The sequence below is a fragment of the Synchiropus splendidus genome, chromosome 4 (genome assembly GCF_027744825.2).
Source record: "Synchiropus splendidus isolate RoL2022-P1 chromosome 4, RoL_Sspl_1.0, whole genome shotgun sequence".
In the NCBI taxonomy this organism is placed as follows: Eukaryota; Metazoa; Chordata; class Actinopteri; order Syngnathiformes; family Callionymidae; genus Synchiropus; species Synchiropus splendidus.
Window position 1 is genome coordinate 24122217 of NC_071337.1, and position 27221 is coordinate 24149437.

Here is a 27221-nt window from a genome sequence, read left to right on the forward strand (position 1 = left end):
TGAAATCCCTGGATGTTGGCAGACCGGGGTGGTGGTCCCCCTGTTTAAGAAGGGGGTTACAACTACAGGTGGATCACACTCCTCAGCCTCCCTGGAAAGGTCTATTCCAGGGTACTAGAGAGGAGACTTCGGCCAATAGTCGAACCTCAGATCCAGGAGGAACAGTGTGGTTTTCGTCCCGGTCGTGGAACACTGGACCAGCTCTATACCCTCCATCGGGTGCTCGAGGGTTCATGGGAGTTCGCCCAACCAATCCACACGTGCTTTGTGGATTTGGAGAAGGCCTTCGACCGTATCCCTCGCGATGTCCTGTGGGGGGTGCTCTGGGAATATGGGGTACGGGGCCCTCTGCTAGGGGCTGTCCGGTCCCTGTATGACCGGAGCAGGAGCATGGTTCGCATTGCCGGCAGTAAATCAGACCTGTTCCCAGTGCATGTTGGCCTCCGCCAGGGCTGCCCTTTGTCACTGGTTCTGTTCATCCCTTTTATGGACAGAATTTCTAGGCGTAGCCAGGGGTCGGAGGGGATCCGGTTCGGGAACCACAGAATTTCATCTCTGCTATTTGCGGACGATGTTTTTCTGCTGGCCTCATCGGACCGGGACCTTCAGCATGCACTGGGGCCAAGTGTGAAGCGGCCGGGATGAGGATGAGCACCTTCAAGTCTGAGGCCATGGTTCTCGACCGGAATAAGGTGGCTTGCTCTCTCCGGGTTGGTGGAGAGTTCTTGCCCCAAGTGGTGGAGTTTAAGTATCTCGGGGTCTTGTTCTCGAGTGAGGGAAAAGGGGAGCGTGAGATTGATAGACGGGTCGGTGCAGCGGCCGCAGTGATGCGGTCGCTGTATCGGACTGTCGTGTTGAAAAGGGAGCTGAGTCACAAGACGAAGCTCTCGATTTACCGATCGATCTACGTTCCCACCCTCAACTATGGTCACAAGCTTTGGGTAATGACCGAAAGGATGAGATTGCGGGTACAAGCGGCTGAGATGAGTTTCCTCCGCAGGGTGGCTGGGCGCACACTTAGATAGGGTGAGGAGTTCAGTCATCCGGGAGGAGCTCGGGGTGGAGCTGCTGCTCCTCCACATCGAGAGGAACCAGTTGATCCGGATGCCCCCTGGACGCCTCCCTGGGGAGGTGTTCTGGGCATGTCCTACCGGGAGGAGACCCCGGGGAAGACCCAGGACTCGCTGGAGAGATTATGTCTCCGGTCTGGCCTGGGAACGCCTCGGGATCCCCCGGGAGGAGCTGGAGGAGGTTTGTGCGGACCAGGAAGTTTGGGCTTCCCTGCTCCGAATGTTGCCCCCGCGACCCAACCCCAGATAAGTGGCAGAAGAAGGTGAAGGTGTAATCATTATTGGCCACTCATGTGAAATCAACATCTTCCTTTGAGTTACATTTAAAACAGATACAAAACATGGGATTAATTTGCCATTAATCACGACTGTGAGATGAATTGAAATGACAAATTCTATCGACAGCCCTGGTGATAACATCAAATGATTCACCCGTGTTCAGCCTTAAAAACATTACATTTCTTAATGTTCTAAAACTTGAGTGTACATAAGTGTAACATAAAATGTTCTACCACTGATTGTGCACCTAGTGAGTTCATCTGCATATATCTTTCACCATGGCGACCAGGTAACTCAACTCCACAAACACCTATTCCAAGATGCATCCACTCTAACGTTACTTGTCCTCCATCTCTGTAATGACAACTCTGAAACAAGTGGCCGCCTAGACATTCATAAGGTTCATCTTTTTGTGAATATAAATGTTTCAAAGGTGGCAGAGGTTGCTACCTTAACTTTGGGGGGTTGAGAATATGGTGTTTGCCAGTTCAGTTTAAAGCAATAGGGGTGATCTTTGTACTTAGCTGGTCAGAACCATCTAGATCATTGTATCTTGTTTGTTTATATTGTGCCGTGCTATCTATTTGTTTATTTTAATACTAGTGTGTCAGTGCCTAAAACAAGCAATGTAGCCAGTGCTTAGGAGCATCAGGTATGACTCCTGAATGTGTGGGTCTAGGAAGAAAGTTGTCAAGACACAATGACTGTGATATTAAACTGCGAGCCAAAACTGCAGTGAAATAGTTGCAGAGAGCAACAAGCTGTTTGGAAACCCTCAATGTGCGGATGAAGCGTGAAGCAGGTGACCACAGAGGCTGCTAAAAACACCGGAAACCTGCCTCCCCAGCCGTTCTCTCATGCCTCTGATGACTTGTAGTTCACTGTTGACTAGAAACAAATCTCAAGCATGTCGTCTGTAAACACCAATGTGTCTCATCGATTGATTTGTTTATGCTCCAGTGCATGCGCTACGCTGTTGTGTTATTTGCTGCTAGACCATTACAGCGCCTCTACAGTCCTGGCAAATGTACTACATTGTTTCGAACCGTTTTCCAGTGAATCTGCGCGGACCGCAGAGACGGCTTCGTCTCGGCTTTGCAGCACTTTTTGGAAACCTGATTGGAAAACACAAAGCCCCATGTGGATGTAACACTTTTGAAACGGCACAAGAGCCTCGAGGATCGACTTGAATGTGAAGACTGAAGCGCATTGTTCCCTCAATGGTCCTGCAGGTCCCTCAGTTGACCTTTTGTGTACACAGATTTAGACAGATGCTGATTCGTCTGCTACTTCAACATTTTCTTTGCTTATCTCCGATCCTCTTTGTGCCACGGCTCTATTATTCGACATTCAGAGTTAAAGGCCAAAGTGCTTTTGTTCCAAATTACTGAGCGCTACATTTAGTCATCCACACCTCTTTCCTTCCTTCCTGCTCCCCCTCCACACGCAGCTCCACTCTCAATATTTAACACTAAACTTCCAGGAATCCACCAGTGATCGCCCGAGGAAACAAATTAGGAGAAACAAATGAGAACAAGCTCCTTCTCAGAATCTCTTTATTGTGTAAGACAAAGTTAAAAACACACTTTTATCAGTCATCAAAGCAGTTTCTCCTGTATTCTCAGATCCGAACATCTGACGCCAGGAATTCACACAGCAGACATTGTTCCGTCCCCACTGTTATATACAGATTATAGGGCTAGATTATATAGAGAGTAGATAAAAGGTTACAGCACTACTCGCCGGCTAAGTGTCTGGACTATAACAACATTCATGTTGATTATTGATACATTAATGCCACAAACACGACTCAAGTGTCAGATGTAACAAGTTTATCGTCACACTGAGCAACAGAGACTCTGGACATTCTGCCATGGATCGGGTCGCCAATGACAGACACGACAGGAATTTTATATGAAATAACAAAAACTCTCAGAACACAGTACCTGAAATGATTCCATTATTATTTGTATTAGACAATAATACATCAAACTGAAATGTATTTTATTTATTTAAGTGTGACATAAATCTGTAAATCATGCAAAGTCATTGACAAAAATAAATAAATTATTATTATTACTCTGTTGCTTGACCTCACCTCAATTTTTTTATTTGATTAAATAATAAATAATAAATAAATAAAAATACAGAAAGTAGTGCTCATAATAAACATAAATCTGAATATAAAATTCCAAATTTTATAACCAGCACAACAATGAAAACTTGGGTGGAAGGTTATGGCATTTTTGGAGCCTTTCATTATTATTATTATTAATGTATACATTTATTGAAACTAAAAAACTGTGTCTTTATGAAGAGGAGCCTGAACAATGGACACAGTTGATGACGAAAAAGACCTTCCACCTTCTCTGGCCACCATGGAGAATGTCCAGCATCCCTTTAAGCTCGGTCAACACGGCACAGAACATGAACCGCACACAATACTGTGTCAGAGGCCGGAGTCGCCATTTGTTAGCAAACACACAGACACTTCACCCTTCTAAAAAGATCGTTCCCAGCACACTAGATTATGACCAGAAGCAGGCGCCTGGTTTCACTGTAAAGAATATGGCTAACAAAAATAAATAGCTACGTAGAAAAAAAGTTATTCTGCCAGCCAGAATCATAGCGTCCATAACCTTGGGCCATAATGCCACTGACTACACTTGAGAGTTTAATAGCACTTGAACATGTATCTGTACAGTAGCTGTATGAAACAAGAACTTAAAGACAGGACTGACTTCATATCACGGGCTTGTTCACACCTAAATATTTCAGACAAAGTTGAGTAAGAGAAGTAAAAGTGCTGACAAACGGCAGCTGAAAGACACCAAGAAGTTCAGTAGTATAAAAATAAAGGTCAGATCTTGATATAACAAAATAAGTCACTAACTAGGAAAACGTACATCATGAAAAAGATGCAACACCGCACATTTTTGGTTTTTAAAACGGTTGTCAATGCAATGAAGGCTAAATGGCTGCACAACATTTAACTATTCGCAACGTGCTTTTAACAATAATTATTCAGTCCTAAATCATTCATATTTATATTTATCATTGTAAAAATATTTAACCTGCATTACAGATAGTTTGCTTTTCTAACATGTATGAAGTCCATTGGCTCTATTTTAATATGAATAACTCTGAACACAGTCAGATGGCGCTATTTCGCCCCAATACATTGACTCGTGCTGGATTATTTATTTTAATTAGCAATGCTACCATTAGCCTCCTGTTAGCCACTGAAACAAAATAGGTCATGGGATATAAATGAACGTAAAGTGCTGAATATCATGTCATTATGAAGTGTTTCAATACTCACCATAATATTAGTAATGAGGATACATTGATTTGAATTGGCAAATTAGCTTTTTTTTTATGGCTACTGAATGCTACGTTTAAGTAACACTCTTGAACATTAGCATATATAACGACAGACTAAAAAGTGCTCCAACATTAATGTTTCAACCCTGAAACAATTTGAATTGCTTTTTGTATTTAGTGTATTTTTGACAAACATAATAGCTTAATGAAGATTTAAAGTGCTCTGAGGCAAAATTGTTAAGGATTACTGTGAGGAGGGGTAAAACTATTGCTCTCTTTAACTTCTGCAAACTGAAAGAAAGATGCAGCTAATGTTTGTACATATATTGGATCTTTACAGATACTTGATCTGCAGTAAAAACATGGCAGTGAAACATGCTTCTTGGCTTTTTGGCACCAGGAGTATGAAATGTGTTTTATAAAATACAGACAAACAAACTACAAAAATGACAACAATTTTGTATTCCTTAGCACATGGCTTCTATCTAGGGGGTAAGGTTGAGGAGCTCAGTCATCCAGAAGATACCATGAGAAGAGCTTTGAGTTAAATCCCAGTTGAGAAGGTTTTGTGGTGTGTAGCCTTTTCTTTTTGCTTTACAAGAAGTAAAGCTGAATCAATTTAATTATAGTTCTTTATTTAGTACTAAAGGTTGTTTTTCACTTCTCTCGTAAACAAACAGCTGTTTTATGAGCAAAATCAGAGCGAATATTTGGTATCTCAGATTTTTTGTCCATGATAACATAATGTCACAAACGCTGAAGTTTCAGAGCAGAGAATGACCAGGAAGGCGGAAAGATCAACAGCAGCCAAGGAGAAATAACAAAAATGAGTTACGATGCGGTAACAGTCAATTTCCAGTCGGCTGCTATAAATCTTGTTGAAATAGCTTCTCATGAGACACGGAAACAGGACAGTGTTGATTCATTGCAGACAGAAAAGAGGGAGTCTGGCTGAAATTCAACAAAGAAGTCTGGTGTGAGGAGCCGCTCGGCGACGTCGCAGCCCAGGAGAAGGAAACAAACATTCCCTAGTCAGAAATTTACCTTCCCAACTCAACTAGTTCAACCAGAAACATCAGAGACGTCCCAAATCTCGGAGATGAAACCCCAGCCGAGGCGAAGTCAGCATGGATCTGACGGTGAGTCCTCATTGGCCCGTCTCTACCGAGAGGCGGGCCTCGTACAAGCCCAAGGCGTGATGGACGAACTCGTACTGCTCACCTGTCTGAATCATCCCACCTCTGCATCACACAAACACACAAACACTTGTTGGTAGACAGAACAAGAACAGCATTATTTATTACTGTGAATAATACATGAATATATGAATACGTGAAGGATATATGATCCACCATAATTTCTGGACTATATGTCACTACTTCCTCTCACGGTCTGAACCCTGAAGGTTATTCAACAACGCCGCTAATATATGGATTTTTACTGGCTGGTCACATCAAACCCACGAAGTCACGGGCATTTTGTTGACCTTAAAGCAGTCAAAATGCACTGTTTTTGCCTGTGTTTCCACAGCTTCTCCAACAGAGCTGATCTATTGGAGGACTGGAGACGAGAAGCAGCAGCTGAGACCGGCTGTGGTGTCGGAACTTCGGACACGCGGGTGAAAACAACATATTTTGAGTGCTTTAATGTAATTAAAAGATGTTCATGATTCAGATCAAATCAAATAAAACAGGACTGGAGGCTCTTACGATATCTATTTGTACACCGTCCAGAGCACTTGTAAAGTTCAACTGCAATTTCACAAAACATTATAGATCACCGTGCCAAGGAATATTCAACTTTGTCATCTCCTCTGTCCTAAAGTAGAATAACTTGGTGGTTACTGCCATCTGTTTTAATTCTTTGTTACATTACATTATTATCAGATCTTGTTCAGACAAACGCAAATGTTGTTGTGCCACTGAAGCCCAACCGTGTATTCCGACTCACCTGTCTGCCCGGAGCTGGCAGGTGATGCCCAGGACGTCCACAACACCCTCCAGCTGCAGCTGTCGACAACCTATCGTCGTGGCGATGAAGCAGCCGGTTCGGCCAATCCCGGCGCTGCAGGCAGAGGAGAGAGGGAGTGAAGCAAGTTTGGGGAAACAAAAACCTGGCGCTTTCCTGCAGTACCTGCAGTGAACTATAACAGGACCCATGGAGGCGGCCGCCCGTCTGTCCGCCTCCACGTCGGCCATCAGCTGCAGCAACGGTAGCGCAGAGTCAGGTGTTTTGTGGTCAGGCCAAGATGTGTACCAATAATGCTGCAGGGTGCGGGTTTGATTGCCACACTGAAAACAAAGGGGATGTTTTAGACATTTAGAATTTTCATACATGATGAAGAGTTTTACCTTGAGTGTGAGGCTGCGAGTGGTGTAATGTTCACACTCTCTGACGCTGCCCACCAGGACCTCCACTCGCCCGTAGATCCCCCTCTTCTCTGGCCAGTACAGCACACACTTCTGAAAAACAGCAACAGAACGTAAGTATGTCGCATCATCCACCGGTCCCTGTGTTGCATCGTAAACAGTCACGGATTTGGGGACTTGTTTTCGGAACACTATGGTCACTAAGCGTGACGGATGGCCAGACGTGCCTCAGACGTCAGTACAGTGTGGTCAGCTTGACATTCCTCTGTGACAGTTACCTCATTTTTCTCTTTCAGTTTGGTGATCATAACAATGACGGGCGCCTCCTCCTGCCAGGCCATCTGCCAGAAGTCATTCACCGTGTTCACCATGGGACCTTGTGTGGCTACGAAGGCTTTCTCATCGCCCCGGTAACCCTGGGAGGGTAAAACGCAGCAAGTAAAGTCATTGAAATATACATTTTTATTGTGCTGATTCCACAGTCAAACTATTGCTATCGAACCACGGTGATTAATGAAGTGAACTTCCGACTACTAACAGCACTCACAGACCTGTCGGCAGATGAATTTACTCAGCTTATCGTCTTTCATGTGGGACGACGGTTTAAAAGTGTTTCAGTGGCTCTTCCTGACAGGAAGGCCGTCTATTGTGTGGAGAGTCTGGGAGAACATTACGGCCGCCGCAGTGGACTTTCACTGGACTTTGTGTAGCTGTGTGTGCGGGGCTCTCCAAGAGGAAGCCCGAAAAGAAAACTTGACATTCCAGAGAGGCGTTTGTAGTGTGTTTCCATTATTAAATCCGCTAAATATTGCCATAAATGTTTGATTTGTGGAAAGATGGAGAGCTGCTATTGCATTCATCTGTGTCCAAGTGATGGGGGTTATTTAGTCACCTTCACGGCACAGCTGTGGATCTTCAGCACCAGGAAGTTCAAAAGTCATGAATGTGAGTGGTTCAAAATATTGTACTGAAAATCACTAAGACTGGAAAAAAAATAACTGGAGGAGGGATTGACAGAGCTGCAACAGGAAGTAGGAAACACATTTACCCGTATATAGTTGGCGTTGATGTAGGAACTCAGAAGGTCATTGCAACTTTTGGATTTCAGGATCACTCTGGAGTGTGGATCTGCATCAAAACCACAGAGAGAAGAAACCTTAGAAGAAAGGATGTGACGGTCTGAAAGGCAATTGTAATGTAGTGTAATGTAGTGCAAGGTAAAAGAACACAAGAAGAAAACACAAACATGAAAGAACATTAAGAGATGAGTTGGAAGAAACAGAAAAAAGGAAATGACATGAAAGAAAAGAGAGTGACAAAATATAGCGGGCACAGGGACACAAGCTGAGAAGGTGAGCTGATAGGACCGAGGGAGCAAAAGACAAAAGAAGAGATGGAAGTGGATGACAACATGGGAGAGCAGACGAAGATGAAAGAGGAAGTTTAGGGAGAGATGAAATAGCATCAAACTAGAAAGGGAGGTAAGGGAACACTTGAGAATAGTGGAGATTAACAAACAATATCAAAAGAGGACGCAAGTCTTCAGGTGACGGCCAAAATGAAGGAACATAGCACATAAGGAAAGAAGGAGATGATGAGAAAAAGCAGGAACAATGGGTGCGTAGTGTGGAAGGCAAGGACACAACAGAAGGGACACAGGAGGCAAGTGTAGAAGCTGAGGATACAACAGAGGGGACAGAGGAGGCAAGTGTAGAAGGCGAGGACACAACAGAGGGGACACAGGAGGCAAGTGTAGAAGGTAAGGATACAACAGAGGGGACAGAGGAGGCAAGTGTAGAAGGCGAGGACACAACAGAGGGGACAGAGGAGGCAAGTGTAGAAGGCGAGGACACAACCGAGGGGACACAGGAGGCAAGTGTAGAAGGCGAGGATACAACAGAGGGGACAGAGGAGGCAAGTGTAGAAGGCGAGGACACAACAGAGAGAACAGAGGAGGCAAGTGTAGAAGGCGAGGACACAACAGAGGGGACACAGGAGGCAAGTGTAGAAGGCGAGGATACAACAGAGGGGACACAGGAGGCAAGTGTAGAAGGCGAGGACACAACAGAGGGGACACATGAGGCAAGAGAAATTCAATCACTTATTGGTAAGGAGTGGTGTGATTGACACCAGCTCCAGCAGCGCATTCCTTTCTCCTGATTGGCCGGAAGGAAGGAAGGAACACCTCCTTGAACAGCAACAGTATTGTTGACCTCACCCATTAGAAACTTTTGTGCATGTTATATAACGCCTCAATCAGGCCGAAGCTCCTCTCTGTGAGAACAAACTGCACTATTGTTAAAGTGTGTGAGTGTGGGCGTTTTGTTCTGCGTGTCTCTTCAAAAGTGTCAGTCGTCCTTGGGGTTGCTGGCTTCTGACCATTGGCCCTCCCATTTGATAATTCAACTTCCAGTTCAACAGGAAATGGAATCTCGGTCTCCAGTAACAGCAGCACTCACTGGGCAGGATGGTCTTGTATCTGTTCTTGGTTCCATGGTTCGGTATCTCCAACTCCTTAGGGTCGATGAAATTCATGGGTACCTCCTGAAAAGGAGGACGAGATGACAGCGTCAGCATCAGAAGAAGCTCTGAACCCAGAACGTAACACTCACAGCAAACTCTGCGTGCAGCTTGTGCGTGTTGTTGATGAGGTCACGCAGCTGCTGTCTGGTCAGAGGCCTCCCTGCAGCCAGCAGGTACTCTCTGGTGGCCGCCTCCCGTGGGGTGACTACAGCCATGCTGAGGGGCTCCACAGACCCAAGAGCAGACATGTCCAGCACCAGGGAAACATTGGAGCCTCGTCTGCAGAGAAACATGACAGCCAAACTGTTGGAGCTTCAAAGCAAGGTCAATGAATGAATGACTGAATCGAATTGTCGAGCAACAGGTAGATGAAGACATAATCCCCACGTTCACATTTGTTTCAGATGTGAAATGTTGTTTTGTCAGGCTTAAGCGGCCCAGAGAAACTAAGCAGCTATAATGAAAATGACGCTTGAAAACCACAAGAAGTCTTTTAATCCGACACTATCATTGTGTCAGAGCTGAACACCTGGCTCTGATTTCCTCGATAAAATCTTGTGCCCATGTTACCGCAGTGTTATCACGGTGTTCTATACAATTCCCTCAGTAATCTAAACTCAGAAGATGAATTTGATGGGACCCGTCGGCTGCTACGTGTCAGTCGGCTTCCTCCCCAGGACGGCACTATTTCCTGTCTGTCTGATTGCCCATTGGCCGCCATCCAGCACGAAACAACACACACATTAAAGAGACAGCAAGAAAAACATCCTGTTCTCACCCCGAGCCTCGGATCTTCCTTCCCCCATTTGCCTTGAAAACACACTTCAACGCCTCCGCTGATGGGGGCAGAACAAAATGGCCAGAGTTGATCGGCACAAGACGAATGAGTTTGTGCCGATTGAGAATGTCTTTTTTTCGGTTATGAAACTTCTGAAGTCAAGAGTGAATAAGAGCCTGCAGGTCTCCAGATTAGATTGATTTGGTTTCAACTCTCAGAGCTCACACACAACACTCGCTCATTCCCTTCGTGTCTCACCGAAACATCAGTCATGCTCGAGTGATGATGGAAAACCCTCTAACTAAATCTAGTATGAAACAGCAACAACATTTATATCACATTTTGGGACTAACACCACCAAACACTTGACAGAGGGCCAATGCCGGAAACATACGCAAGCGACACCTGACTGATGCAAAGGTCAAAGCATTCCAGGGTGTTTATTCGAGCAGATACCGAATGGTGCGGTGGACGGGGTGAGGTGAGCTTGCGTAACATGCACCACTCAGTTTCTCCTGAACCTGAGCAGATCGACAGATATCTGCCACATTCTCGTTCGGCCCTCGCGAGCATCCAACATACATTGAATATGATATTGCTTTTGTCTTTTTGTATTGTTCATTTTTATTATTATTATATTTCCTTAAAAATAATTTTAATGTAACTTTAAAAAAGTGAGTTTGTGGGCTTCTACCTGAATAATAGCAATAATTCAAATTTTTTTAATAAATTATTAAATTACGACTATTATTTCTTAAGATTATTTTATTATACTCGATAATACTTTTATATTATTATTTCTTTCCTCTATACAACTTTTTCTCTAGTTTTTTTTATGCTGCGTTACATTACGCTGCCACCTACAACACCAACGCCAAAATAGGGATTTGAAATAGTAACACGCTTGTTGCGAGAGAAAGTAATGACCATAATCATGATTCATGTCTAAATATGGATGTTGTATTCACTGCTGTGACTCACCTCTCCTGCAGACCTGCAGCAGGTTTCATCTTGAACGGGGAAGGGCACGGCTTGAGCTCGTTGCTGGTGTTCACGGGGGCGACGGTGGTCGGTGGGGCCTGGTCGCTGCTGCTGATGAAGGTAACGGGTGCGGGGCTGTGCGGGTTCACAGAATTGTCATTTCATGACAATGACCCTTCAGTGGCCGAGAACAGTGACTATTTTGCAGTGAACTTTCCACATAAAAAGATTGAGTCGCACATTAAAGTAACATAAAACACCATCTATTTGGTTTGAGAGGTGGGGGGCGCTCTGGACCAAAACCAGATTCCTGCCATTATGCTGGAATAATGGACTTGATTTTTCTGGACAAAAAGTCAAAATTAGCATTTTATATTTTCTTCTGACCGTCAATAGTGGTCAGTAAAGACAAACCTCGGTAGAGGGACGATGGGAGGAGATAAGCGGCGGCAAGCTATGACTGGCTGCTGCTGGGGAGTGGGCGTGGCTACAACAGGAGGCAGCTCAGCTTGGACCATGCTTCCTGGCGTCGACCCCTGAAGACACAAGGATCATTTTTCCCAACTGCTTGAACAAAGACAGATCAGTTTAGAGCAGCTCACCTTGTTGCCTTTTGACTTGTGGAGCGAGTCAGAGGGAACATTGGGGGTGAGGTGGAATTCTGGGGGCAGTGTTTTGACACGTCTGTCAGAAGTCTGAACCTTCTCTTTCAGTCGGTACAAAACCTGAAAAAGAGAAATGATCATATGAATATGACAACACGGCGGTCATTAGCCACTCATGTCCAAATTTGGATGTCAGTTTCCACATTCGTCATTAAAGTTATGTGGAAGAACTTCAAATGGATCAGCAACATGATACTTCTGGAGACATCGGCTACTAACATTGTGTGTAAAATACCAATTTGACAAGTCCTACATAACTCATTATTAAAATGTAAAAGTGCAAATGTTAAATTAGTGTAAGTTGAACATACTATGTAGAAAAAGCATGAAGATTTGGATCTTCTAAAATGATTGTAAACACTAGAAGCGGTCTCCTGGACTGTCAGATAGCATGAGTAGATAACACCGCTCATGATTTTGGATTATCAAGAGGTGACTTCAAAAAGGATTCATCAACGATGGTTCAGTGAAACCCCGAGTCATGAACGTAGACCGGGCGAATTGTTTGACAGCGAAATTGCTCCCCCGTGTGGCTCAAATGTAAAACTACATGAAACGAGCCTATTTCTTTTTTCCTTTTTAACTGTAACAGAATCATGGATTGGTAGATTGAGAAAGTAAAACAAGCAACTGTATGTAAAAAGGCGATCTTAAGTGTGAAATGAAACATTACGGCAAAATCACGCACACAATGATCAAACAGACAAGACATAAGAAACTCAAAAGCAAGATGTCTAACTCCAAATCTGACAGCTTCACGACAAATCAAATATCACTGTTAGCACAGTATTCATTTTCAAAAAGCCACGATTCTGATGAGATAGTTGTTACCATCAAACAGGTGATGACGATGACAAAGACGGTGAAGAAGAGGATGATGGAGTAAAACCCCTCATGGCTCCACACGTGGTCCCTCTGCTCCCCTTGCAGGACGTTCTTCTGCAGGACACAAACAAAAGGTTATAGCCATAAGGAAGATAAATGGACTGCTAAAGTCAAAATAAAAACACACATGGAGAGAGTTACATCGCAAAAGATGCTGAAACACTAACTTTCCTGATGAAAACTGACAGCATCTGAGTGTAGAAAATAGATGTACTTCATTCAGTCAATGCAGAACACTCGGCATCCTGTTAGAGAACCTGTTGTCACATCACTAATGACTCCACAACAGTCTCTTTGCTGCTCTGATTGATCGACCTTTACCTGGTACATTAAATATGCAGCAGCTTCAGCTGAACTTTAATTACCAACGTTCATCTTCTCAGCGTAAGAAAAGAGACTGCTGCCAGGGGGCAGCCAACACACCTCTGTGGACACCTCCGTGATTCCAAAGTGGCCGAGGTGACGGTGGAGCACCCGCACGTTGAGCAACTGGATGACTTCCTCTGCAGGAAGCGGCTCAGAGATCTCAGGCCTGTCGGAGGTCACGAAAAGCTCGATGCCGTTCTTCTTCTCCTGCAGAGAAGAAGTCAGTCAGTCCCAGCTCTGAGCGTGTGCATCAAGGCACCGTCTTACATTGAGTCGGTTGATGTGCACGTGCCCTGCAGGAACGCCCAAAGCTGCGGCTACACCTTCCCTGAACCAGCGAAGAAGGCCGACGTTGAGCTGCCTCACATCTACAGCCAGGAGCTGAAAAAACAAGTCAGTGAGATCAGCGAGCGTTTAAGGAGAACCGAGGACATAAAGTTATCCAGCCTTAGAGGAAAATGAAAACACCAACCATTCCTTGTCATCACAAAACAATAAAATTCACTACTATTTTGAGCATTTATAAAGGGGGGGAATAAGTGACTGGGCTTGAGCCACAACACATACATAAAGAAGGACAAGTAAAAGTGCTTTTTTAGAGATTATGACTCAAGTTAAAGGCTGACTTCATGATGACAACGGATCATCCACTCAGCCGTTGTCCCATACAGCAACAATTCTAGTTCTGAAAAGATTTTCACATGCCTTTTTGACTTGAATTCCAAATATACTGTAACTTTCATCAATACAAGTATCATTCACGCTCCAGTCAGAATACATCTAGGTACATCTGTGGTATTAAATGACAACGGAAAAATGGTGTGTCTTTCTGTTTACCGTCCAAACAACATTGATAATGGCCTATATTTTATGACCTCATGTTTAAAACGGTGAACGCTGCTGCTAATGTTCCTGCATACGGTGTAAACACATGAGTTATCCAAATCCCATTTTGAGTCTCATCACAAGGTTAGTGGGAGCAGACCTGCCTGCAGCACCTCATCCATCAGTTTAATACACGATATCTACGGTTCTGCTTGCGTGTGTGGGCGTCCTAATGGAACAAAACAAAAACAACATGTTCTGCTGCCACTTAATTCAATTTTAGGAACATTAAGCACACAAACACGCCCCCCCCCCCCCCCCCCCCCCCCCCCCCCCCCCCCCCCCCCGTGCCGGCCCGTTAAGCTCCCCACTCTGCCAAACACTGGACTCGACACGCTAAATTAAACATTTAGAAACATTTAAACAATTAGAAATGCAACCGACCAAAACCTAACCACGACATCTCTAACTACATCCGCGTCTGCCTCAGCAAGTTTTGCTTTGCAGGAATGAACTTCAAATGCAAATGGCTGCAAAATCTGGTGCGGTATCAAGGCTTTAGCTCAGAAATATGAGACACAGCGACTTCCCAAATCACAGAAGCTCCATCTTACCATGCAGACACGTCAACATTGTTGATCCTCACTGAAGATTTCCCTGAATGAAAAAAGGGAGGCTGCCTGTCAGTCGGAGCTCAGGGCTCCTGCTCCAATTCCTGCTCTCACACAATTCCTTGATCTATGATTGGCTTAGAGGGGGACGGAGCTCAACCTGCAGCCTGATTGGCTGTTGTCCAGGTAATGCCATTATCCCGCTGCGCTTCCTGTCAGGATCAGGTGCTATTTCTGTCACACACACACACACACTGGGTCCATTAAGGAATCTGGTGCTTTGACTCTTGCTGTACAATTCTGTCAAAGAGAGCTAACTGTTCAACCTGTTACGGAGCCTTAACTGCTGTGACAGATAGAGGGTTTCCCTGTGTCGGATTATTGAAATTCCCCTGATGTTACACAACATTCATATTCCTATAGTCAGAGGGTAATAGCCGATTAAAAACTTGACTGAAATATCCAGTCGATGATTTATTTATTGGTGTGCAGCACAGCGTCAATGCTTCAGCCATCAGAAAAAGAGAGAGGCAGAGGTGTTCCCAAGTGAGGATTTATTGAATTTATGCACTTCCTGCAGGCACAGGTGTGAGCGCATCCACTCAAGTGAGCTACCAGCAGCATGAGCCAATACGATGTGTTGTGCCCAGTGTACCAGGGGCCTTTTTTTCCAGGATTCTCAATTTATCATATCAGTAACTGGAAAAGATGACTAATGCTTTTGCCATTTGGAGGGTAAGATCTGAAGCTGGCATTCTGGGATGGTGACCTTGACACGACTATGAAATGATCCTATTGGTCTAAAGCAAACTGTGATACGCTGGGCTCAATTTTGCGCCACACATTCAAACCCAGCCGTGAGACCCGCCGTGGTGTACGGTTCAGAGCAGTGTCACTCAACTTGTTGGGTCACAGGCCTTTGGTTAGTGATGCTTTTTTTTTTTCTTAATGATGTGAAGTGCAGGCTATTCACATTCAGTAGGTGGTGATATTGCTAACAGTGATAGGCTGGTGTGCCAATAGCTTCCATAAACATTTTACATGTGGGGGGGCTATTATAATTTTCTAAGAAGCCATATTCTTTCCTGTGACTACCACTGGGGGTCGTCATGCCAAGAGGGAAAAGGACAGAAGTAAATAATGTTAAATCAAACTTACATTTTAGGACTTAAATATTGTACAGCCAGAAAAGTAGGATAATTACACAGATACACTATATGCTTGAAAAATGTTATTTTTATAACAGATTATATCATTTTATTTGGAGGTTCTCAATATAAATAATATATAATGGATATTTCTTTTTATAAGTGGTGAATATCTTGGCAACAGTCATGATTCCGCCCTTATTTTGGTCACTTGAGTCCCGTTTCGCTATCTCCCTCCTGTCTTCCTGCTCCGGTGGCACATGGCTGGAGCCATTCAACCCCTGACCTTCGGTGGCGCTTTTCATTTGGACTCATTCCGTTGTGGACTCTTCCCATTTTTGCTGACGCTCTGGATTTATTTTCTGTTTTCCTCTCCCGGTTCGGTAACGCCTTTAGTTCTATATATTTTGTACCTTGTTATTAAATAATTGTATTGACTGGCTCCAGCCTCCTGTGACTCTTTCACCACTGCACTTGAGCCCCACTCCGCGTCTTGAACCATAACAAGAACTCTGGGTAAAATATGTCAACATGGTATGTATAGTACTTCAGAAAAGCACTTTATTACTGGGTGTTTTCTTCAATATCTTTATATATATATATATTTATATATATATATATATATATATATATATATATATATATATATATATATATATATATATATATATATATATATATATATATATATATATATATATATATATATATATATATATACAGATTCAGATTCAGAAAGACAAGAGAAAGGTGTAATATTACAGTATTTACCAACAGATGATACAGTCTTGGTTTAGCGTTTACATTGCATCATTTTTCAGCTTTTAACTGTCTGCTTTTAACTCATGTTTATTTTCTATAAACATGAGTGGATAAACAACACTTTTTTTGTTCTTGATTTGGGTCCCATCTTATCATCAAGGCATGATGGTGGTTTAGACATGGTAGCTCTGACACAAAGAGAGAAGACAAAGTTGAAGAGGCTCAGGTGACGCGACAGGAGTAAGGAGAAAGGACATGATCACAAATGAGAATATTAGATGGGTAGTTTGGACAGGTGGAGAGGAGGCTGCACACACGAATGTGGAGACAGAAGGGAGCAAAACAACCAGTCAGGTTCATGGATGTGGTACATGAGGACATGAAGAGGACAGGTGTCACAAGGGAGGATGCTGATGATGATGATCCATATGCTAAATGGGAATGCGAGCGCTAACCGTGTGGTAACTCCTTTAAATGTTGCACACGGCTCAAAAAGCGAGAGGCACAACAGAATAAGAAGTGCCTGACAGCTTTGGAGACACAGATGATGAAATCAAGGCACTGACACCAACACTCACAACAACCGTGTCAGTTCCTGGGATGTGTCACTATGATAGTGGGAAACACATGCGCCTCAGTTAGAGTCACAAAGGGCCACGTACATTCCTCGGTTTGGGTCAGTCTGCAGAATTAAAATAACATTTCTGACCAATGATGCAAGTGGAAGATAAAGGACTTCCTTCCGATGTTTTCTAATGTCACTTTACGATTCACAATTTATACCATGATATATGTCAAAATTGACAGATCTGAAATTAATTAAAGTGATATGTTTTTTTTCCATATCGCCAGTGCTAAATGTAGCCCAATTTAAAATTGTCCAGGCTCAACTGTATGTCTCCAGTGCCAAAAACCTATAATTATGTCTTTATTTGTCCTTCAATGCATGAAAGGAATACTTCATATTTTGTAAATAAATGCTTCAGGGAAATCCAAAATTGATGCAGGTTTTTGAGCAGAAATAATAATTGTTATGAGAAATAAGGCTGTGAATTCATTTCTTGCACTGTTTTTTTAATGCACTCATTTTGAAAATAATAAGAAAAGCAGAACTGCACAAATAAACTCCAGATTGATTTTAAATACAACACTGTAGCAGATGATCCATTAAAATAGCAATAATAGCAGATGAATAATGTGTTGGATTTTGTGAATTATCATTGCAGCTCTGTCACTGCGCTCGGAGCCGGCGGGGAAAACGTGAGCTGCACGTGCTGTGTTCAACTCAATGAGATCACAAACGTGCGCTCACACACACAGAGACACGCACACACACACACACTAGTTGATGTGAGGTCAAATTATTCACGCTTGTGTCGTTCCCTTTGAGAAAAAACGCTGCACTTCATCACAGTTCTAAACCTACAACACATACTGGTCAGATACAAATATGATGGCTCAGAAACTATCAAAAAACAACCTTTTCAATATTTAAAACAGCCAACATGGCTGAAGAGAAAACATTTAGCATGAAGGAGGTTCATTCAAATGAATGAATTACAGAGCAACATTATTCCAAACAGCAATATATTTCCAGCCACCAGCAGGACATGTGCTTCAGGACCCTAGCCACACGCACACGCAGCCATAACTCACATGCATGATGGGAAGTGACTCTGAGCCATTTGTGTGTTACACAACTGCCCATTCTAATGAAGTCACAAAGACACTGAGGAACAGACGGTTGCATCTTAGACACACGAGTTTAAACACTATTAAGCAGACCTCCTTCAGAGAGCAAGGGTGTGGGACGGAAAGGCTCATCTCAATCTGGATTCCCAACAAAGGGTGAGTATTACGAGGTCTCACTCCAGCTTTGCGCTTAGATACACTCCCAACACTCACATAACTGTAAAGCGGTTTTACTGTTAAACACTCCCTAAATTCATGAGTCATATTTCCTTTGGTCATTTGCAGAGGGAAGTGAAAAACGGCCTGGTTGTACAAAAGAATGCAGAATTTGGAATCTGGAACTTCAGAAGTAGATTTCACCATTGCACACATTTATATCATTTTAAACAAGTAAAGGTGAGTTGACCTCAATGTCACAGTGAAGGTCTCCTCCGTGCATTCGAATGTTATGCAACCAGCCACTGTGCCGGTAAATGGGACTCCTGGTAGCTGTTGCCATAGCAACAGGGAGTGCAGCCTCCCTTCATCACCGGTGCATTTAGAGACCAGTCTGTGGTGAAACCACAGCTCTTCATTCATCATTTCATTAGCTCCTCTTAATCTTCACCCTTCACCTCAGACGCAGAAGGTGCGTTGACCTCTGTGACTCAGCTGACCGCCTGAGCTGGTCTGACAGTCTCAGCGGAGGCACATACAGATTTTCTGGGTTCACTACTCCATCATTGTGGTTTGGTCTGACACCTATGGGACCAGACAGCTTTCACTGACTTCACTGCCGCTGAAGCCAAAACAGGTCCAAACAACACAAGACATGATGCTACAGGGTTTGGGTTAGCATACAGTTAGCATGTAGCTCAATGTAACCACTGTCATTCTGTCCAATAAAGAACAGATTTGATGGTCCCATCTCAATAAACAATAAAGGGTTTGAACAAGGAAAAAAATGCTGGCTGCAGATCTGCACTTTGACAACAAGTTCCAGGTGAAGCCCTGGGGCCGGACTGTGTTCACTTCTACTCACCACTGTGACCAGATGTCTCGCAGACACCACCGCGTGTTCCAAGTTCACCTCATGGTCAGGTCGAGCCAGAAGGTTGAGGGCTCGCTGGTGGCCGGGGGCCTTTCGGAACCGGGAGCTCAGAAGAGCGGCAGGCAGGCGGTGGTGAAGATGGTTGAGGTGAGATTCAGAAGACGAGCCATCATTGTGTTGCAGGTTCAGGTCCAGCTGGTGTGGCAGGGGATGGCGTCTGAAGTGGCGAAGGGGAAACAGTCGCAGCTCATGATCTCCAGAGGACGCCTCTGCGGAGAAGAGCATCAAAATCAGCTTACTTACTAGGGATGTCCTGACACCGGTCGCAGCATCGCTACACGCACCAATACTGGCCTGCCACTCGACAAATACACAGTTGCCCGAAACGACACAGTTGCCTTGCTCTATCCGCAGATTCAGTGTGTCACAGGTTTCGTCAACTGTCGGGGTTACGTTGTGGTGACGCTAGTTCCTTCCAATATGGTGCCTCAACCATCGCATGTGGTCTCTAAACGTATCGTATCTGCAAGTACTCAAATGTCAGTACTCATTCTCGGTCGAAAAAAAAAAAAAGCCTGCTTCTGAATCAGTCCAATCCCATGGTAAGGTGTGACAACTTCATGACTTAAGTGGTGTCACAAGGATATTTTACGTCCTGCTACATCCTGCTACACAGTCACACTAACGCCACCACATGAAGGTTCAAGTGAAGAAGATAATAATAATGAAGATAACAAATCACACCACTGAGACCAGATGGAAGTAGATTGGCAAGGATTCAGGCCGCAGCTTTTGGGGTCTGAAAGTAAAGTAAAGTAGTACTATACTAATACACTAATTTGAACTAACAATTTGCTTGGTGCTTTTTAACAGTCGTTAGCTTGGCATACATGTATTTTTCTTCTTCTCGCATGACTTTTTTTGTTTTGTTTTAGGCTATAATGCCTGCGATCGATTGTGACAGTGAAAGACAGAGCTACAAATTTTCACAAAATATAAAAAAAATGAAATCAAGAGGGATCTGGTTCAAATCCACCAGTCCCCTTGACACTTCTCCTGGTAGAATCTATCCACTGTGGGACAGATAAAGGTTATCTACTCGGTCCAATCTGAAATTACAGAGTCACACTTACAGAGCACCACACATGACACCACGCACACAATGTTAGGAAGAGTTAACTGCAAATAGTGAATCATCAAACGACACTATGTTGGCTGCATGGGCCATTTCCTCAAGTCTACTTCCTGAAAACAAAACACAGAGACAAATGTTGGACATGTTACAAGCTGGGCTCCGGGGCCAAACAAAATCACTCCTGAAGTCTACGTGGATGTAACAGTTTCGGTGTATCTTGCTGGTTAGAGACATTGTGAGCAGAGAAGCTACACACTACTGTGCAGACAGATTGAAAACCACCACTCCAGTAGCAATGCTGACTTCACAAAGAAAAACCAATTACATGGCGGCGTCCTGTTTGAGAACCACTGGAAACTTCATGAATAAATGATGGAGGATCACTGTGATACCATTTGGGAACAATGATTCCAGACTAGTACAGTTCAGCAGAACTATGTCAGCTAAGGCAGTTCTCCCTTTCCAGTTGTGAATCAAGGAAGCTACTATGGCAGAGATGAAAACACGAGATCCCACCAGCTTCTTAGCTGTCGAGTCGCTTTTGTCACGCTTTCATCAGTCAGCAGGAAATCCCTGCACTTTAGCTCACCCAGCTGTGATGAATACGCTGGCTGCATTATTCATTCACTTTTTATTTGTCATGGGAGGACAAAAATAACATCGGAGCTAAGTGCCTCATGCCTGCAGCCTCCTGCGATCCCTTGAGATGTTCACACTGCGAACAAAACACATGCAAACACAACTGGTCCTGTTCCAGTCCAGACCAGTGTCCACACCAGCCTTGTTGTGAGTTAGAATCAAGCCTCAACCACGAAATGCCGATTTCCAACTCGTGTATTTCACAATTGCAGCAGGGCGCGGCAGGCCACTCACGAAATGTGACAGGCCCATCAGATGGTGTGGAAGATTTTAAAAAAAGCTAACAGATTGGAGGTCTTTAAACCATCAGAGAAGCAATGTTCCTAACAGAAATTTCTTCTGCTTTGTCCTCCTTCATTCATAAAACGCGTCCTGTCAGAAGGCACGATTGGACGCACTGGACTATACACAAATAAAGACTGCAGTATAAGAGAATATCAAGAATATTTGGCCTTGGGCAGGTGGCCACAGGATGCAGAAATGAAATGACATGAACATGGAGTTTTGGTGTGGTTTTAAGGGAAAAATCCTGAAAGAAAGAAGAAGAAACGGACAGCTGCTGATGGGGGAGAGAGACTTACTTAAAATAGCATTTTTACTGTCATCAATTCAGTAAGAGTCAAAGCTTTGCCATCTGCTTCCTCGATTCTTGGGTGGCTGTTTACTCTGCCGGGTTTTCTGGCAGAAACCCTGCATTTACCAAGCAGTGGCTAGTAAGCAAGTTGTCAAATTGCTATTTGGCACAAAAAACCTACTCAGCAAAACTATGGTTGTCTACAACACATTGAAACATTTTTTTTTTCCATTTTAAAGGCGATGTTTTAGAGCACTCCGAAGTCTCTTAGTCAGAGCAGTTAAAAATTCTAAATAAAACAGATGTGAGGTGTGCGGAAACAGACCTATTGGCCAGTCGTAGTGAACCAACTTTTGGTGCTCACCATTCTATGTGACATTAATGGAATAAAATTTGAATCAATATGCATTTTGAGATACTTTTTCAACATTTCTGTGACTTAAAACACACAAGGATAATCTCCTGAAGAGTTTTTTTGTTTCAATAAGTTTTAGTCGTTGGTTATTGACCATCAAAATACAATCCTTATATACAGATATGATTTCATCATATCTGTATATAAGGTCTGTTACTTTGTCACCATTTTACCTTCACATTGTGGTGGATAAAGATGATATCACTGCAGTCAGACGAATCATGCATTATTTTTAGACAATTCCAAACTCTACAAATACACCAGTGACTCATAACACTTTAATAGATCTGCATTCGAGCCAACTGCAAGTACACCATGATAACTAGTGAATTCGCTACATCCGTCCTTTGTCAGTTACATCCACTGGTATGTTAAAACATCATAAAGTGCAATGCAAGGGCTTAGGCTTCTTACTAAAGCACCAGATGAAAAAGGACATTTCTGAACTGCACCCCTTTCTTTAAATGGTCTGAAGAAGACAAAGGTGGAGTTTTTTATTCATCTACATAATGTCCACACAAATTATAAAAACAGATCAGTCAATGATGTCAATGACGAATCTTGTTTGTCAGAGTGCAACGTAATTTCATGGGGTTTAACCCCTCTTCTACACTGTTAGATTTTTTTAATGCCTGATTCTTGGAAACCAAGTCAATGTAAATCAGAGTGGATTGTTCACGCAGGAAGTTAGTCAATGAAAAGCAGCAAGTCTGGTCAGGTGCAGCCATGGTACCTGCGTTAAGCGACGTTTTGCATGGAACCACTTCATTCCTCTCCTCTTTGTCAATTTTTCTATTTTAGGAATTTAATGGATTCACTGTTTGCTTCCATATATCGGGGTGACTTGGCCCCCAGGCCTTTGTTTGACACAAGTCAACCGACCGTCCATTTTACCGTCAACTTTTATCTGTTCTAGCATATTTGTAAAATGTACACAGCTTATTTTCAAAGCTCAGTAGAATATCAGACCTGACTAGAATCTATAATCTATAAGTGAAGTGCCTAAAGACAACAATATCAAACCCTGCTACTAAGGTTCAGAGACTCTGATGGGACTGTAGAAATTGATCAAACCGACAGACCTGGTCAAAAAAGGGCTCAACTATTATCAGCTCTCCGTCTGCCAGCCTGTCTAGAAGACACTCTTCTTTCCTGTCTGGATCTAAGCCGAGCGTCGGCTTTGCAGGTCAATAAACACAGATGGAAACTGAAAGAAAATGGATTTTGCTTTCAAGCCACACACAGACAACATCTAATCGACAGTGGGGGAGAATCTGCGAATTCAAGCCGCGCACACACAACTGACAGCTTCTATCCGCTTCTGTTCTCCCTAGCGGCAGCATCTTGGTTGCTATGCGTGACCCGTTGCTGGGTTCTGCCCCAATTGGATGGAGAAGTGAGCTCTGCTCCTTTCTGCCAATCAGCTTTCGAGCTGCACGGGGTCGGCCCCATGGCTCCAGATAGAGCTCCCAAACACATTCCAGGAAAAGCGGCGGTACTGTTAGATTGTTCTTTTAATTACACACATAGATTATTGGTCTGTCGCTCCTCTACCTCACAAAACAATTCACTCCCTGCATCAGCAATCCATCATGCCCGCAGTTAATATTATTTCAAGCCTTCCTCACACTCTTATCAGTTGAACATTTCAGCGCCGCGGCTGGGAAATGTAGAGTTTAAGAAAAGTATATGTTTCAAGGAGTTTCATTAGGGCTGAAGTTGAACAATATATAGGGCTGGGAAAAATAAATTGAATCACAAATATACAGGATTTTTTCGTGACACTATCAACTGCCAAGAATCTTTTTTTCCCCATATTATGATGGTGGCAAGATGTGACGTCATATCCATTTTGTGGTAGGTTGGGAAGCCAAGTTCAAATGCTCAACAGAAGAGCCGACTAAACACACAAGTTTAATACTTTTTACAGTTTTTTCAAAGTGCAACTATTGTCAATGCTGCTGGATTCACGTAGCTGATGCTTGAGGCGGCTGAGGCCTCCAACTATCACTCCACAGTGCCATTTTGCAGGCGCGCCAAGGACCGCATTCATAAGATATATACTGTATATGAAGTCACTTGGCTCGCAAGGAGAAATGGGACGTGTGGGTTAGTTCAACAATACTTTGAGATTAAGTGTTGGACCTGTGTCTCACACCTTTGCTCTTTATTTGATCACAGTCCCTGCTGTCTGTGGAGTATCAAGCGCTGATGGTGACGCTGAAGCATAATTGCGACTCAAAGTCAGCAAACAGTGTTCCAACATTGAAAATTTACCAGATCAACTTTGCTTCCCCTCAACCGACTCCCTGACAGAGTGATCTATTGTACTCCATCTGAACACAGTAACCAGTCTGGACGCTGAAGAAGTCGAAGCCCTGTGTGTTGGAGTTTTGGGGGTGGCCATCAACTGTCTGACCAGGATTGGGTTTACATATATATTTTTTTATGTTCTGCAGTTTTTGTAACTTCCTCGGATTTTATTTTGTCAACGATAAATATACTACTGTCCATGTTATAAGGCTGGAAGTCAATATTCTACAGTGATTGACGTTTTTTTTCTCTTTACAGTTCAATGGTTAAATATTATGTTACTCATATCATTGTATGCATCAATTCATCTCATTTCATCATCATATGTAGATCTGGCTTACAAGGAAGAAATGTGTATCAGTGGATGTATCGGGTTTCGTGTTTCATAACAGAGAATGATTTATTTCTAGTGTTTGCATGCTGAATTGCAACCGCAATATTGGCAAAATAAATTCAATTTTTCCTAAAAGCGTTCAGCACTAGCCTGTGTTGACGCATAAACCCTGAAAAAAATTGCAGAAGCTGTTCTTGCACCTTGTCATTGCAAAAAAGTAAATAAAGTTTAATAATACTTAAACTTAGTTTTCACCAAAATCATATTGATATCATGTCAATATCGAGATCTGGTGTGAGTATCGGGAATGAAATTTGTCTACATCACTCAGCCTTCAGTTTTCACTGTGGTTTTCACTAGCTCCATTGGATTTCCTGTTTACGATCACATGACCACTCAGACAGGTCTCTTGGGAGCTTCTGACAGACTGTGTCTGAGTCTCTCGTGGATAGTCTGGGACTTCCAACAGGGAGCTCCTTAGCAATCACTGATTTGTTTTTTAAAATGCCATTCAACATGGTTTTAAATATAGGTGGCGTATAGGAGAGCCCGAAAGATTAAGAAGAAGCTGCTTCTTTTCCTATACTCAGAGCAGCACAGATTCCTCTTATGATAATATATGTAACATTATATCGTAGACTGATCAGCATCCTGGGCTCTGCTTTTGGGGGTAGAACAGCAACATCTTACATTGGCATTGAAAAAAAAATAGTGGCTGAAAAAAAGAATATATTCATTGAAAATTGGAATATTGGCTGAAACGTTTTGGAATTCAGGTAGAAAACTAGAAGGGTATTAAAAATTAAAATTAAGAATCTATTTCTGTATTTATTTTTTCAGCCAATATTCTTTTTTTAATGCCTATATTCTGTTTTTCAGCCAATATTCTCAGCAAAGTAGCAACCATGAGCTTCTTAGCTCAACAATGAGCTTCTGGTTTGTTCAGCCTCCATCCATATACGATCACAGGTCATTGTCTCGCTCTGCAGTATTTTCCGTCACTTTGTGTAAAATTTGGGAGGCTCTGCAGCAAACAACTTTGTGTAGTAGCCCAGGTCTGTTTAGAGTACACATTTACACATTTATGTCAAACATTTTGAAACCATTTTAGGAACTGCAGGCTCACGGGGGAAAATAAATCTGGTTTTATGTTTCATGTGTTGTGTATTTTTAAGTTAAAGATAAGATCCATCTACGTAGTTCTTTGAGTATTATGTTACCTGTCACAACGGACATCAAAAGACTAACATTTGTTTGGGAAAGTAGCAGTTTGTTGCGTGTCAGAAGTTTTAGTACTGCATAATTGTAGCAACCCCAACCTCCAAAACAGGCTGCTGTACTGTATATCCTGAATTTGCAACAGTTCTTTGTGTTGTAACTTACTAAATAAACATAAAAAAGGATCATTTTTGTGTCAAATATACAAGATAAACATCATTATTTTACCTGCATTATTCGCCAGTTAATCCCCTTAAGCAATAAATTGCAACAAAGCAGACGCAGCTACCAAACACACTGGTTAGCAGGAAGGTTGTGGAATAAGATCTGATGCCATCTTTACATTATCTGATGTTTAACAGAGATTGGGTTGTAGTGGTTTTGGCTGTGGCGGTCGGTGACCGTTCAATATGTGCACAGAGGGTCTCATGCTGTGGAGGAAGTACAGTAGCATGACTGGATCATTTCTTATTCCTCCATAGGCTTGTGATATGAGAGAGAGAGGAAAACCATCACTGAACGGTTCCAAGAATCACAGGCTGAAAATCGAGATTATAATCTCGGGTTACAGGCGACTGCGGTGGCAAATACTCACCTGCGATCAGCAGCTGCTTCCACATCAGACACGCGAAAAGAAGCATGGTCGTCGACCTTTGACTCATCGTCCACCCCAAATCAAGTCAATCCAAAATGCATCCAGAAAAAGGGTCGAGTGTTTTCGCATCTGAACTGGGAGACGATGCCGCCGCCACCGCCGCCGCCGCTCGGCTCCTCCAGCCGCCTCTGCGTCGCTGCTTCGCCCTCCTGAGTGGAGGATGCACGGAGGGTCGCTGAGCTGGAGGCGGAGGAAGCGAGCCGAGGAGGGGTGGACCACAGGGAGGGATGCGATAGAGCCTCCTTCGGCATGGAATTGTGGCGGGAGAGACAGGTGCAGGCAGGCAGACGTGGGAGGAGGGGGAGAAGGGAGGGTTATGAAATAGCCCTTAAACTGTAACTCCCAACTAATGTATTCGAATTCCTCATAACAGGATTCTGGAACATTTCATTTTAAATAAATAAATGTGTGACATGTAGTGTATATCACATGTGTCAAACTCGAGGTGCAGGGGCCAAATCTGTCCTGCCAAGTCATTTTCTGTGGCCAGCAAGTGCTTCAAATACACACAGCTATATGATCATGTCAGTATGATTATGGAGTTTAGTTTCAAGTCTGTTCTTTGACAATACGGGGAAAAAAACAATGTTGATGGAAGCAAATTTGTCCGCGTGTTAAAGAGAAAAGCTT

At 43.2% G+C, this 27221-nt stretch overlaps 1 protein-coding gene across 4 annotated transcripts; it reads right to left on the minus strand.

Annotated features, from left to right (window-relative positions):
- Positions 1–2875: 2875 nt before the first annotated feature.
- ptprr (protein tyrosine phosphatase receptor type R) lies at positions 2876–26843 on the minus strand. 4 transcript variants are annotated; one of them, XM_053863736.1, is made up of 16 exons: positions 26532–26843; positions 19300–19577; positions 13508–13621; positions 13298–13447; positions 12821–12928; positions 11927–12049; positions 11739–11860; positions 11325–11432; positions 9655–9844; positions 9502–9586; positions 8091–8170; positions 7321–7458; positions 7025–7135; positions 6807–6964; positions 6624–6737; positions 2876–5914 (listed from the first exon to the last, which is right to left on the minus strand). In XM_053863736.1, exons 1-16 carry the CDS (start codon positions 26596–26598, stop codon positions 5821–5823), a joined length of 2040 nt encoding a protein of 679 aa, XP_053719711.1. In that variant the 5' UTR covers positions 26599–26843; the 3' UTR covers positions 2876–5820. The 4 variants fall into 4 exon arrangements, with proteins under 4 accessions (XP_053719711.1, XP_053719709.1, XP_053719708.1 ...); XM_053863734.1 differs by having other exon boundaries at positions 11325–11435; XM_053863733.1 differs by having other exon boundaries at positions 11325–11459.
- Between the last annotated feature and the right edge of the window lie 378 nt (positions 26844–27221).